At 38.6% G+C, this 14,841-nt stretch overlaps 2 protein-coding genes and 1 non-coding gene across 5 annotated transcripts; all 3 read right to left on the reverse strand.

Annotated features, from left to right (window-relative positions):
* Positions 1 to 80: 80 nt before the first annotated feature.
* On the reverse strand, positions 81 to 7,118 carry LOC113695122 (uncharacterized). Its single transcript, XM_027214098.2, has 6 exons — positions 6,711 to 7,118; positions 6,410 to 6,542; positions 4,606 to 4,709; positions 2,764 to 2,908; positions 2,541 to 2,681; positions 81 to 2,321 (listed from the first exon to the last, which is right to left on the reverse strand). The coding sequence occupies exons 1-6, from the start codon at positions 6,749 to 6,751 to the stop codon at positions 519 to 521; spliced, it is 2,367 nt and encodes a 788-aa protein (XP_027069899.2). The 5' UTR covers positions 6,752 to 7,118; the 3' UTR covers positions 81 to 518.
* Positions 7,119 to 10,468: 3,350 nt separating this feature from the next.
* LOC113691401 (uncharacterized) lies at positions 10,469 to 14,511 on the reverse strand. Of its 3 annotated transcripts, none has more exons than XM_072054898.1 (7): positions 14,313 to 14,511; positions 14,058 to 14,127; positions 13,827 to 13,932; positions 13,152 to 13,250; positions 12,924 to 13,064; positions 11,125 to 12,853; positions 10,469 to 11,002 (listed from the first exon to the last, which is right to left on the reverse strand). In XM_072054898.1, the coding sequence occupies exons 3-6, from the start codon at positions 13,911 to 13,913 to the stop codon at positions 11,597 to 11,599; spliced, it is 1,584 nt and encodes a 527-aa protein (XP_071910999.1). In that variant the 5' UTR covers positions 13,914 to 13,932; positions 14,058 to 14,127; positions 14,313 to 14,511; the 3' UTR covers positions 10,469 to 11,002; positions 11,125 to 11,596. The 3 variants fall into 3 exon arrangements, with proteins under 3 accessions (XP_071910999.1, XP_027065327.2, XP_071910998.1); XM_027209526.2 differs by having other exon boundaries at positions 14,227 to 14,511; XM_072054897.1 differs by having other exon boundaries at positions 14,058 to 14,511.
* A 158-nt stretch (positions 14,512 to 14,669) lies between these two features.
* Positions 14,670 to 14,750, reverse strand: TRNAL-AAG (transfer RNA leucine (anticodon AAG)). The gene has a single exon. It is a non-coding gene; the product is annotated as a tRNA-Leu (tRNA).
* Positions 14,751 to 14,841: the final 91 nt, after the last annotated feature.

Genomic DNA, 14,841 nt, shown 5'->3' on the forward strand with positions numbered 1-14,841 from the left:
GAACATTTTTCCTTCTTTGTGAACATCCCTCTTTCTACAGCCCACTCGCACTACACCTCCGGAACAAAGTATTGGATATGTAAACAACTGTACTAGACAGTGACTATATTAAACATATCAATTATGCGGTATAAGTTGAAACACCAAGGATCAGTAGATGCCTAAAAGAAGGAATTAACTAATAAGCTCCATCTTAGTCTCCGTCCAACACATCATATCGGGAAAATCAGATGGATACAATCTTACAACCAGGCACAGCACCAACTTTAGACACAAATCTGTATAACATCTCATGCGATGAACTAATAGAAAAATGAGGCAGCACCAAGAATGAGCAAGTACTTGTACCTTTAGTATAAGTAAGAGGAATCAATCAGGGTTGAGCAATGAATTCGGTTTCTCCAACTATTGCAGCTAACGAGCCTGGAAGTAAGCCAGTTGTAGGCAGCGGGAAGATGGATATAAAAGATAGAGATGTAAACACAAACAATTTCGCGTGTTTCAAAAGCCGTTGCTCTTTATCGGCCTTTCAGTGCAGCAAAGCGAGCAGCCAAATCATCATAATCAGGTAACTTGGGATGCACATGCCGAGCCTGGCCATCTGGATGAAAGGACTTTGCACGGGTAAAAACCTTTTTGGCCTCTGATTGAGTCGTTTCTTGACGAGGCAAAGATATAGATCTAGTGGTGGTTGGTATGACATCTGCGTTCGAATCATGCCCATCTCTCATTCGATCATGAGAAGATTCACCACTACCATTACTTATCTGATGAGATGGATGTGCTTGAGAGCCTTTTCTCATATTTCCACCGCCATAGGTTGATGGTTTCTTACTGTAATGTAGCAAAAGTTTATCAATCATTCTCTCTTCTTCATCTTTTTGAGAATGCTCATCATCAAACAAAATCTGCAAGCCCTTTCGCGAACTGTCCCTTCTCCTGCTACTGGAACTTCTTTTTACAGCTACAGCATCTTCAACATGAGCCATGTCATCATGATTGGAAGATGATTTGTGTTGCTTCCTCCTAATTGATCTTGGTTTTGGCAAGGCTATTTTATCATCCTGATAATATTGATCTTCGCGATGACGTTGACTTCTTACTCTGCCAGGCCCAATATTTTGTCCCTCATGGCCAGGATTATATGGCCCCATCTGAATCCTGTTAGATCCATTCTCTGAAGGTTCTGTAGAATGCCCATCACTGCAAGGACCTGCTAGCTCAGACTTTCTACTAGGTCTGTTTTTATGGTCTTTAGGTTTAACATATGGAGGGATGAGGTTGCTCTTTGATTTTATGTACGGTGGAGGAAGTAGAGCAGTCCGGTAGGATTTTGAACTGTCTACATCTTCCTGTTGAACTTTTCTCTTTGAGTTTGCCATATTCTTCTCCCTGACTTGCTCATGGGCAACTGACATATCCTCATTCCTTCCTGGAAATCCCCCACAACTTGAAGGCATTTCTGATTTTCCATGAGATGGAGCATCCGAGCTCTCCCCATCATGCATACTAGTGGAACCATCATCCTGACCTGAATATCCACCACTGAAATCGTCTAGTCCTTTCCTACGTGATGAAGGGCCTGCTTTTACAGCTTTGAACAAAGTTTCATCCTTTTTCCATGATAATTCATGTTTGTCCACCATCACTTCTTGCCTTCGCTCAAATAAAAGGTCATTTTTGACTTGTCTTGGAGTACTCTCTCCTTTCTTGGTTGGTGATATGTGTCTATCAGTGCCACTTCCCAACCTTCCTCTGAAATGGAGGTTCAACTGTTCTCCTCTTGAATCCTTATCCTCTCTACCATTGCGCATTCCGTGCCCATCATTAATTAGACCACGTGGGTCTTTAGGTGAAACATCATACCCATCAGATGTTGCAACAGCAACAGCAACAGCAACACCTTCTCTTCTTGAATCTGTATCCTCTCTGTATTTATGAATTCTATGGCTACCATGACTAAGAGCACGTGTTTTTTCAGGTAAAACATCATACCTATCATATTTTGCTACAACTCCACGTCCATCTCCCCTTTCTGATTCCTTAGTACCCCTGCGGTTGTGCATTCTCTGGCCATCATTACTTAGACCACATGTTTCTTCAGGTGAAACATCATATTTTGCAACATTAGTACTTCCATCTTCTCTTCTTGAATGCTTACCCTCTCCAGCACTCTGCATTTTCTGGCCACCATTAGTATGATCACGTGTTTCTTTAAGTGAAACATCATGTCCATCAGATTTTGCAACATTTCCATTGCCATTAAGAAGATTAAGTTCTTCAGCAGCAACAGAGAAATTTCCATGTTTATTTGGTTTGGCCTGGAAGACATCAGCCACAGAAAACACGATCAGTTTATATATAATTGTCTTTCTTTCATCCATCTTTGGAAGATGTAGCGGGATACCAAATTTTGTGGAAAACAAAAATAAATAAAGAAAGCCCATTCATTTAGTTTTCCCTGCTAGGTAGGATGCTGCTTTTAAAAGAATTAACATTTTAAGTCTTTCTTCCCCATCTCATTTCAATGAGTGACATACCTGTACTAGTGTAGGTGGATCAGCCATCCTCTGCTCAAAGCCCCCAGAATTCCAATTTATTGAAAACTCTGATGCTATATCTTTCAGTAACTGGAGTCTCTTCTCCATGGCAGGAGGCTTTGAAGACAATATCTCAACAAACTATATCATTCAGAAATCAAGCTGTCAGGCACAAAACTAGAGCTCTGAAACTAAAACGTCCCAACTAATTGTGGAGAATAACCTTTTGATTAACAAAACATTCTAGAGTACTTCCATATCTCTCCTGAAATAGATTCCTGAGATCTCGCAATTCAGGCAAATCAGAAAATCTTGCTGCTGCAAACATCAGAGAAGCCACAGGCTCCCTGCACTCTTCTGGGCACTCTCTGGGAAGAAAACAATTCGGAAGAAGATTGTAAATACTTGAGATTTATTATATTAAAAAAATAAGAAGAGGAAGAAAAAGAAGAGTAGAACTTCATAAGATAAAAGCCTGAAAACGTTGTCTCTTTATTACATGATACCCTTCAGATTGAACTTCCCCAACACAAGGATTGAGACATCTGATGCTCATGCACACAACATTAATTGTTCAAAATCGCCAATATTGACAATTTAGAAGCATTCAATTCTTTGGACCACTGGTCTTGTCAATTACATTGGTTCTAAAAAAAATAGTACATACAAATATACCTGAAAACAAGTTCTTATACGGGTATTTAAAAGTGAATATCTATATATCCAATGAATCATCTCCATCAAATGGTCAGTATCAAACAAATGCTACTGTGTTCGGGTATCTCAATGGGAAGAATGTATAGAGAATTTTAAGCTTGACCAGGACACAAAGCTAGGATGTTTTGACCTTGAATAAGATGTAATAAATGCAGAGGCTCCAGGAAAAGACATATCACCGCATACAACATTTTTACTAACAAACTACATTTCTGAAGGTGATCCTGAAATTATGATTTTAACGTTTAACAAAAAAGTAGTATGGAGTTTTCACCAAGTCACTGACCTTTTTTGTACCAAATGAGTATACATGCACTGTTGTTTTTATTTTGAAACTCTGCCTTAATCCATCTGGCACTTAAAATTGGTCTGTGCTCAATTGGCTAGGATGTTTTGTTTAGCTAATCAAGTACATATGTAGTCCTCCTAAATACTGTGAATTGGTTCGATGACTGCTGCAACCACGTTATATCAACTTAAATGAGAAGCCCATTAAGGTGATAATGCATCTTTCTTCTGCCAAAAATATTGCCTATGGGCCATTGCCTCATTATGTACTTTCAACTTTCTTTTCTTCTCCTCCCTGTAAAGTATAAAACCATCTATTTGTGTCATTCAAATTATAAAGCTTTAACCAAACTAAAGATTGGTCCCACTAGTGAGCTTCAGAAGCAATCAAATGAGTCATCCGGTGATTAGGAAATGAGAACAATTCACAGCATTAGCAAATTACAAAGCATTAAAAAGAAGCATCTTCCAAGAATAGGAGATCAGAGATCCTAATCATTCCTGGTAACTTCCTATCAAAGAGAGAAAAAGCAATATTCCTCTTAATCCTAATACAAGAAAAGGACACTTCTGTACCACCTAAGTACCAGTTAAATGACACGAGATGATACCATTAAAGTAAGTGCGCATGAAATGCAAATCATGTATCAACAAAAGCGCATTGGCATGTTTGTTTCTTTTGCGTAACTCTAATCTATGCAAAGTTGCAGCAGGAAAGTTTTGCCAGAACATTGATGAGTGCATATACAGCCTGATCAAAATCAAATCCTACCACTAAATTATAAAATCTCTGCTGCTGCACTTTATAGCTGCCCATAATATTCTAGCCTGTGATCATATATCCCCAACACAATGGATTTTTCTTTTAAATTTAACATGTAAGCTACAAAACCAAGCAAATGCACATACTATATCAAAGACAACATCCAATTTGTAAAGACAGCAGGAACTGCAATAAATTCTAGTGAATTTCAAGCTCTTGTTCATATGACAAAAACTGCAGATTGTAGCACAGTTACTTTTGCATGCTTAGGGCAGAGAAGTTTAGTTTAGCTGATACCTTTGCTTTTGCATGCTCAAAAGCTGCTTCAGAATATATTCGCACGTGTATTCAATGAAATCATAACAGGACAAAAGGTTGAGTCCAGCAAGAAATTCTTCTGTCTGTATCATCTCATCAAAAGGAAAACACTTGTGTCAACTCATTTTAAGTAACTGGGAAATATCTGATGATACATCAGACCCATAACCAACTGATTTTACTATATACTCTGCACGGTATAAGAAAAGATCAGTTGTTTGTAAGAGATATGCTTAGAAGTTCACTAATTCATGCAATAACAAATGGATTCACTGTGCCCAAGTTGCAAGAAAGACAGCAATCAGATCAACCCATTAGATACAAATGCAATCTCTAACTCTAATTTACCAGATAACCATAATTAAAGGATTATTGGAAGAGTTGTGACATGAAATTCAGATGAGAAACTTGGATTGTTGCTCTAGAAAATTGAACTACTGGATAACGGGGATAAATATCTGTTACTCCTTACTTCATTTCACCATAATCTCACATGCAAAAATTCATTATACATCAATCCTTGGTAGAGGCACTGCTTGTTGAAGTAATAAACTCTGACAAAAACCACTTCAAGAAGTAATAATATCCCTTTCTAAATTTGAACACAATACTTAAGCATGCCAATGGGACAGTATCCACTAAAAAAATTTCAAGTTGAATGCCAGTGTACTTGCGTCATATAATTAACAGATCCATCTCCTTTCAAATTATGCAGTAAAGCACGAATTAATATGGTAAGCAGCAACACAATTGAAATTCTTGAATATCATGAATAACTTGCAAGAAGTACAAGTTTTGAATGTACAGATGGATAAACCATTTGCTAGATTTCCCAATTCATGCATAGGTCTACCCTTGTGGGCAAAAACAAACAATGTTGGATTGTATGCAATGCTGACATGTATAGCTAAGTAGTTTCAAGATCTTGGTCCACTTGTTTGCATAACTTTGGCAACATTGAGCTACTAAATAACTGGTTATCGTTAGTCTATTGCATTGATTGCATTGTAAATGAGGTATGCCCCCCCATGTTAGCTTGTTGGCAGAGCAAAGCATCTGCGCATTATCCCTTTAAATCTCAAAATTGACATATTTTATGAGCAGTACTTAATTTCACAGCTTCGTCCTTGGAGCAGCAGAATCATCCTCATTAGTTCAGGACTCGCATTATGCGGCCAAGGAAACCATACAAGAGGCATGCTTTCCAGTAAGCAACTAAACTGTACCTATTTAGCCACGACTTGGCAACTTCATCTGATTACATCACACAAGTCAAGTATTTACTTCGATTAGCAGCCTTCATATTGTGTTTTAGACACAATTTATCACACACAATCAATTTAACTGAACCTAATACAGAAACAATCCACCAAAACAAAAGAAACCACAAATTGCATGTTTTTCTAAGAAAGGTGAAACAAAATTGAATCCTGATATCCTAATTTCGTTCTTCAAAAACAAGGATGCGGCCAAAACAATAGACACTGCACAAATTTTACAACGTAACCGCTAGAAATTCAAAATTTTTAATTGACTCCAAGAGAACCAAAAAAAAAATTTTACAAGTCAATCTGAATATACCCTGATAATAAACAAAGAGCAATTTCAGATTTCCAACATCAACTAATCCCTCTATTAAGGCTCCAAATTCATAAATCATCTTTCAAACTAATGCTTGATCAAACAACAAATGAAGTTCCAATAAAAGAAAAAATAATCAACCAAATTTATGCTATTACGAAAATAAGTAAACATGAGAATAAAAGGTACAAAAAAGTATTACCCGTCCATAGGCATTGATATCGAGACCGTTAGCAAGCAGCTTGGCAAGATCCTCCTTCAAAAACCTCTGCTTCGCCTCCGCTCTCTTCCTCACCACTTCGATCCTCATCCGAGTTGCCTTCAATAGCGATTTACTTCACACACAAAAAGAAAAAAAAAACAAATAAAAAATACTTAACTAAAACACGCATTAATAAAAAATCGATAAACGTCACCTAAAAAAACATAAAACATTTTCTGAAACCTCAGCTCATTGCTATGAATACGGATAGAGATCGGATTGAAGGTAAGGGAGCACATACCATTTGGAGCTGAAGCCACGGTTTAGTAAACCGTCAAGCATCTTCAAATCGATTATACGATTAATTTCAACTTTTTTTTTTCTGAGAATGGGAAATGAGAAGTGATTTAGCAATTGGCAGTAGTATTTAAACTGAATAGGTGCAATAGAAGAACCAGCGGTTTTTGAGTTTTAACGTATAAGGAAAATCAAGTACTAATAGTAGTAAGCAGATCCGCCATTATGGTTCAGTAGTCAGTAGTATTACTAGCTGTATGAAAAAGTGAACTCTTTTTTTTTTTTAAATTCCTCTCTGTGGTTCTTCGTTTTGTGTTTTTTCCTCAACAGAGAGCATAAGAAAAGAGTAATGGTAGTGAGTCGGGTGGGGCAGGACAGCGAGGGAAAGTCACATGGATGCTGGATGATGGACGGATGGCTTTTTCCACATGACAACGTGGTCAAGAGAGTCAACCCATTTCAAATTCTCATGTTTCCGTTATTATTCTATGGGAAATTTGCCAAATTAGTCCCTAACATTATCACAAAAAACTTTTTTAGTCCTTAACATTTAAAATTTGTCAGAATAGTTCCTAACATATAAATTATGAGCCAATTTGATCCTAATGCTCGTATTTGCTCTTTTTTCCGGCTAAAAATACCACATCGACATAATTTCAAGGGCAAAATTGGAAACATTTGGTAATCCATAATTTTCCACCATTCTCTTTCTTTCTGATGGCAGCTTGCATAGCCAGATTCCTAGAATTGGCTCAAAGGTTTTTGAGAATCTGGAAGCTTATAATAGGGAAGGAACTAGTGGTGGTGGGGGGAAATAATGGGGAGGTCAGGCGGAGGAGGGGATGGTGAAGGTGGGGGTGGCGATGGGACCAAGGGTGGTGGTGGTGGTAAGGGCAGAGGTGGTGATGGTGAAGGTGGTGGAGGGGATGGGGATGGTGGGGCGAGGAAGGAATTGCAGGTGGTGGGGGTGAAGGTGAAGGTGATACAGGCGGCGGTGATGGTTGAACCGGTGGCGGTGAAGGGACTACGGGTGGAGGCAGCGATATGGGTGGTGGTGGAGGTATGAGCAGTGGTGGTAGCACTGCAGGTGGAGGGGAAGGAAGTAGCGGTGGCAGTAAAGGAATGAGTGGAGGAAGAGGAGGAAAAGGCTGCACAATTGGCGGCCACAGTGGAGTCGGGCGGGGAGAGGGAGTTGGCCTAGGCAGGAAAGGGTTGTTTCCAGAAGACCTTGAGAAAGGCCATGCCCGCAGCTTCCAAATAAATATGAATAAAGAGGGTCACAATTTGATGATCCTCCTGATCTTCTTCCTCCGCTGCGGCCTCTTCTACTGCCAACTCTATTTCTTCTTCGAGCACTTCTTAGTTCTTGATCCTCTTCTTGTTGACTCGATTTTGTATGGTTATCCTTGGGATGATTTCTGGAATATTCTGCAAATGATGAATTGACAAACACCAATGCTATCAGAGTCACTACCAGTACGTTTCTTTTCATCCTCAATATTTTTGGTCGTGTGTGTCAGATCCCAACTCAAAAACCTTTGAGCCAATTCCAGGAATCTGGCTATGCAAGCTGCCATCAGAAAGAAAGAGAATGGTGGAAAATTATGGATTACCGAATGTTTCCAATTTTGTCCTTGAAATTATGTCGGTGTGCTATTTTTAGCCGGAAAAAAGAACAAATACGAGCATTAGGGCCAAACTGGCTCATAATTTATATGTTAGGAACTATTCTGACAAATTTTAAATGTTAAGGACTAAAAAAGTTTTTTATGATAATGTTAGGGATCAATTTGGCAAATTTCCCTTATTCTATTTCTGTTTCTCTTTTTTTTTTTGCGAAGAAGATTCATATAGAGAGAGTTTGGATGCACGTTTCTCAATCAACTCTTTTTATCTCAAAAAATGTTATGGTATATTTTTTTATAAAAACTTTTAAAAATAGCAATTCAAACGAGTCTGAATCTATTTCACATTTCCTTATATCATTTTCATAGAGATCTTTTTAAGGGTGGCAATGGAACAGAGTTGAGGTGGAAGAAAAATTCCCTACTCCCGTTCCATTGTCAAATAATTTCTCTTATCCCTTACCACATCCCCGCCCCTGTCTCATCCCACGACTCGTTGTCAAATAAATATAGTAGAATTCTTTTCGAAAAGTAAAAGATAAAGGGAGAAGATTTCAATAAGAAGATATATGCTGAATTATCCTCAGGATTGAAAATAAATATCCTAATTTGAACTTTAAACAATTGAACTTGATAAAGACGAAAATGTATAAAATCGTGAAATGTGTTGGTTATCTTAGATTTATGACAAAGGAAAAAAACAGAGAATTGACAAACTAATTTGATTTTTTTTAATACTATAGGAAATTGTTTTGCTTGTGAAAGTTGATGTAACTTTTTTTTTTCCCTAAGCTGACATAATTTTTTTTTTTAACTCAAAACATAAAAACACAGTAAAGGGATAGTGGCAATACAAAGAATTTGAACATAATGAGAAAAAGGAGGGCCACTAGAGCAAACAAAATGCACCATACTCGAATACAACTGTTTTGATGCTTCATCTTTTTGCCAAGTTCAAAATTTCATTCTTGATTGTCCAGGGGAGATTATTTGGGAAAAAATGATTTAAAATAACATTATAGCATTTTTTTTTGTGATGTAATGTATATAAAATAAAAATATAATTAAAAATTACATTTATAATACGAACATAATAACATTTGAAATTTTTTTTTTTTTTTCAAATTATGGTATCCAAAGGGAATATTACCACATCCGAATTGTTTGTGAAGTGCTGTTCATTTTATGCTCAAAGCAGAATGCTGTTCATTTTATGCTCAAAGCAGAATAATTCCCTTTCAACCAGACCGAAAAGACAAATGTTCTTAAACAAATGGTTTTATTTGTGACTGAACCACTAACTGAAATGGAATGGTTCAATAATGGATATTACTGGCAACTGACTTCAGCTGGGAAGCGTCCAGTTAGGTATACCTTCTCACCCTTTGTCCCAAAACTTTGGCTATGCTATGATTAGATGCGAAGACTCTGACAAAACTGGTTGGTTAGGTAATAATCTAACACCAATGTGTATGCGGAACTTAATCCACTTATGATACATTAATCTACATTTACCTGCTGTTCCATTGGCGTTGACCACGCTACAGGCTGATAAATGAGAGAAGCATTGACATAAATAGAACGCGTGCCATTTTTTATTCGTTCGAAAGAATGAGTTTATTTGGATGATTTATTTGTGATATTTATTGTAGCACTTTTGTGATGTGATGTATGTGAGATAAAAAGGTGATTGGAAAGATAAAAAGGTGATTGGAATTTGTGAGGCAAAATTTTTTTTTCTAAATTTCCTTTGTCCAAACAAACTCAATGAAATTCGTGCAAGTGCTAAGGGTTCTTGATCCAAAAACCTTATTGGGAAATTCTTGATCCCTACTTGATTCATTAGGAGGACAGTATTGTTACACGTGGATCAATAACCTCTAGCTAAAATTAAACCTAATAATTAATTTACCATCTTCGCATTTGAATCCGTACAGCAGCATTTGCATTTGCATTTGCATTTGCATTCGCATTCGCATTCGCATTCGAATCCAGGAGACTCGAAAGAGTGTGAATGCACAAACGAACTAGAAAACGGAAGGAGATTCTAGCAGAACTAACAGGATGCAGAGTAGTTAAAACTTTTTCTGAAATAAACACAGAGAACCTGCTTTCCTTCATCTTCTGCTGGCAAATAGACGGATGAAATTCGGGAAGCACTCAAAATTATCAAATGGAGCTTTACAGTTTACACTACTAATTAGAAGAATACATAGTGGGCTCAAAATATCTCAAAAAGATAATAATTATGAACTAACAAAATAGATGCAACCTCAGTAACCAATTTTCACATTGAACCCCAGGAAAGCGGCGGGCAGAATAATTGAAGCGACTTGTAAAATCAGCAGTGTCCCAGTTCCCTTCCCGGGATTTATTTTATTCTCACAAAGTATGAGAGACTAAAAGCAAAAAAGAAGGATTTGCGAAGCTAGAGAAGGTGGAAATACTACCATCGACAATCCGGTTACGCCAAACATCTCAAGAAATTAATTAGTACATTAAACAGAAGATTGTCACGATCAAACAACTCTTGCCTAACCAATCTATTCAGCGAGTCGTTATCAGGAAGAAGATCGCCGTAATAGAGCATGGTTGTAATTGAAGCGGCCGGCTGCGCCACCATTGATTTCACGAGTCTAACCAGCGACCGGAACATCAGCGCTGCAAGAAACTGCAGTAAGGAGCAAAAAAGTTTCAAATTAGAAATTTTAAAAGCACAAACTTTTATCCGTCAGGAGAGCAGATACTAATCTACAGGAAAAAGACGACTAGACGTTGAAAAAGCAAGCATACCATAGTAAGGAACAGCGCCAAAACTAAGTATGGAGTTTGGTGTTTAATGGATTTTATTCTGTTCAAATGGGTTTTCAGCGGACATTCAGACCTACCGGTCCATGCTTTGCCTTAGTAAATGCTGACAGATGAAGCTATTCAAGGCATTGGAAAAGTAATGCTGTAATACCGCGAGAAGCCTATTAAGGCCAGTAAATGCGAATTACAAATGGTAGTTGCCCTTGAACAAGGGAACTGGCAGGAAGTACGAATGTCAGTTATGCTGTGGATGGCTCCAAGATGGAAGTGCACGGGATTTTCCCAGAAGTGCTGAAAGTCAGAGCAAGTTAGCTGAGATATATTACCCATTGAGAATCATGGCAAGAGAAAATTTGAAAAACTTTAATAGGCATTACAAGCTAGAAGGTGCAAGGCAACATGAGCAATTACACCAGCTAAAATAGGAACAGCAATCGTTTGTCAGCCTTTGGACTTATGGTTTTGACTTCCCTAAAAAGCGCCTCCGTGCTATTGATAGCCTAGATCTAGCGACTCTGCCCTGCTCCTCATCACTATCCTCGCTATCTAACACAATCACTGAGTATGTGTTACATGATGGAGAAGTTTCTTCCTGTCTATTCATCTCCCCCAAGAACATTGCTCTACAATCTTGCTTGGGTCGCTCAAGCTGCTGCTTCTCATCATAGCAGCTCTCAGGTTGCTCAGAAGGAATCTTAGATGGTCTCGAAGACTGCATTTCAAACTGGTTATTGATATTAATGCTCGAGTCACCAAGAGGTTTCAATGGCTGTCCCTGCACTGTCCTGGACAACTTGTTAGGTAAGTATGTGGTGTGGTTCTCTATGCCCCTCTCATTACAATGACCAGTTTCTGATGCCTCTGACAAACTGGAGGATATTGTACGATTCTTGCTTTCCCACGCAATGTGGAAGCTTGAATTTGGATCCAGGTTCTCTATGTTATCCTTTTGCTGACCTTGATACGAACTTAACTTCCAGAGAGCAGACTTCCTGCCGGCCAACCCTAGCTTCCTTTGTTTTATCCTGGTGAAGTCATTAGCATCTCCATTAACAATTTGACCATGTTGTTCTCTGCCATCATGTTTAATCGTTTGGGCCAATGCAAAGTTTTTGTGCAACTCACGAGAGTGAAACTGAATGTCAGACTGCTGAGGAACAGAAAGTAGCTTCTCATCATCATCCCCAGTTCCTTGGTTTGAGTCAAGAGAATCTAGGAATTGCTTCTTCTCCAACTTGGTTTCTGTGCTGTTACTTTTTGAAATACCATCACCATCTTTATTTTTATTCTGAGAATACAAATCAGGCTGCTCCAAGGGCCCAGATTTCGAAGAAGATGTTATCAAGCTTTTGCATTCTGAAGTGGCTGAACACTCATTTGATACCACATGGACCACGAGATTATCATGCTTCACAACAGAAGGTTCGAGTGACAGTTTCTTCCTCGTTCTAGGTGGCTCTTGATGAGTTTGGTTATGATCATTGGATGTTATCATTGAATCTTGTTGCAATCCTTTAAGTTCCATCAGTTTTTCATTGAGATGGCTACTTGGGGCCTTATTTACACCCTTTCCTTCATTACTTCTTTGATCTAACTCTGAAGACTCCAATGACAACTTCCTGCTGATTCCACATAATCTCTTGTGCCCGACTTCATACTCATCAACTCTTTTTTCCTTGACTGATGTATCCATTCCTTCATTAACTTCTGCCTGCATAAAGCGTGTATGAGTACCTAATCAGAAACTCACAGATATGGAGATGCTAGAGCAGAAAACTTACTAGTTGAATGCTTGGCTTCAGGACAGCCTGAGAACCTTGCCCTCTACCAGCAATTTCACTTTCACCAATCCTGGCATACTTTTCAGTCAAGGATCTTGCCTTCTGATCAAAAGCTTGTCTATTATATTTGTACTCCTGGCTCTGTACGTTAATCAGAACAAATTACAGAACTAGGTAACCTGCTCACAACGAGCATTTTCCACAGCAATTGAAAGTGTGATTACTCACAGCTTCATGCATCAGGCCATCATCAGGATTTGGTTCACTCAATAACAACCCGATGCTTGTTAAGACAGTTGAGATGTTCAGAGATGGTTGCCATGCACCCTGCAAAATTGAAAGCCACATCACCAGCCAAGCAAATTAAACTATAATGCTTTTAAAAAATCTGCCTGTAGGAGAGAAAACTAAGGGCACATGGTCCACCAAAGTCAGCAAACAGAGGGCAGGGTCTAAGAAGCATCTAGTATCATCAATTAGGCTGCTAACAAAGATCCCTCCCGAAGAGCCAGATAATACATATTGCCTTTTTTTAAGATGCTATTCCTCAAGTTGTAGTTAAAATGATGTGAGGAAACATGAGAATATTGTCAATTGGTGCTAATACACAAAAAGTCAGGTGCTATAATTTGGACATCTCCATGATTGTGCCTGAGGAACCTTTGGATGCAAACATTGGTCAACCTAATGAAACAATACGTTTGAGTACTTTTTGAGGAAATGAATTATTCCGACATAGAACGGGAAAATTAAGCATTAAGAAATGAATAGGGCTATAAAATTGGTGTCCAGTTTTTGTGACCCACGCATTCTGGCATCATTTCAATTTTTAGAACTCTATGCAGAAGTCGAGAATTGAGATATCTTTAAAGAACTGAGGGATGCAAATAAAACTGGAAAAACCTTGGGAGGAAGATTGAGGATATCCAGGCAAATGCGGCCTCCGTTGTCAATGTTGGGATGATATATTGGGGTGGCAAAGGTCACCATAGGAGGCTGAAATGGGTACCTAGGCACGACAAGGAATAGTCTCAATCTAAATTATCGCCGGTGACGGAATTTATCCATATATAAAAGAGAAAGAATATCACAATCCACCTAAAAGAAGGGGGATAAAAGTAAGAAAAGTAATACCTATCAGGTATTTGAATCTTTAACCTAAAGACCCCTTTAGCATAAACAGTCCCTTCTGGACCTTCAATCTCTGTACAAATACACCATGTTAAGTGGATTAATGCAAACGTAGATGTAAGTGAAAGAAGCAATGATAGTATGCATAAAGACACAATTGCGGAAGACTTGCGGGCATCGATGGATGTAAGAGAAGGGGCGGAGGAGGAGGAGAGGGAAGGGAAAGAGGCGCTGGGAGGTGGGTCGGTGAGGAGTAACTTGAGCTCTTTCTGCATCCGGAGATTGAGTCTTGCTGCTTGTACTTGTGCCATTCCTTTTCTCGATTTTTTTTTGGAATGAGTCCTTCCCTGCTTATTATTGTTTCCTATGGGTATGGTTTGATCTTTCTGGCAATTACCAATGCCATAGAAGATGATTGAAGAGGAAAGGGTGTAAAAGTAAAACCGCAAACTGCTGAGAGGGGAATGGGGAGGTGAAAAGCGCGCGGTTTGCCCGAAATTTAAACCCAAAAAGAGCGACACTGTGCATTTGGACCCGAACGAAAATGAGAGCCAAATGTCCAGTCCAATCCAATCCAATCCAACCGGAAAAAGAAAACAACATTAATATATATTTTGTTGAGAGTGGGATTTGAACCCACGCCCTTTCGGACCAGAACCTTAATCTGGCGCCTTAGACCAACTCGGCCATCTGAACTGTGCATGTGGACCCAAACGAAAATGAAGGTCAGATGTCCAGTCCAATCCAATCCAATCCAATCCAATCCAAGGAGAAAAAGAAAGCAACT

This window comes from Coffea arabica, chromosome 6e, assembly GCF_036785885.1.
Source record: "Coffea arabica cultivar ET-39 chromosome 6e, Coffea Arabica ET-39 HiFi, whole genome shotgun sequence".
Lineage (NCBI taxonomy): Eukaryota > Viridiplantae > Streptophyta > Magnoliopsida > Gentianales > Rubiaceae > Coffea > Coffea arabica.

What these genes read in the sequence shown, in the direction of transcription:
- LOC113695122 (XM_027214098.2), bottom strand. Translation starts at nt 6,751, where the DNA reads ATGCTTGACGGTTTACTAAACCGTGGCTTCAGCTCCAAATG. An exon ending in CGTGGCTTCAGCTCCAAATG is followed by an intron (nt 6,543 to 6,710) that starts GTATGTGCTCCC and finishes TTGTGTGTGAAG; the next exon opens with TAAATCGCTATTGAAGGCAA. An exon ending in AATGTTTTGTTAATCAAAAG is followed by an intron (nt 2,682 to 2,763) that starts GTTATTCTCCAC and finishes TGAATGATATAG; the next exon opens with TTTGTTGAGATATTGTCTTC.
- LOC113691401 (XM_072054897.1), bottom strand. Translation starts at nt 14,365, where the DNA reads ATGGCACAAGTACAAGCAGCAAGACTCAATCTCCGGATGCAGAAAGAG. An exon ending in ATGGCCTGATGCATGAAGCT is followed by an intron (nt 13,065 to 13,151) that starts GTGAGTAATCAC and finishes ATTAACGTACAG; the next exon opens with AGCCAGGAGTACAAATATAA. An exon ending in TGAAGCCAAGCATTCAACTA is followed by an intron (nt 12,854 to 12,923) that starts GTAAGTTTTCTG and finishes CGCTTTATGCAG; the next exon opens with GCAGAAGTTAATGAAGGAAT.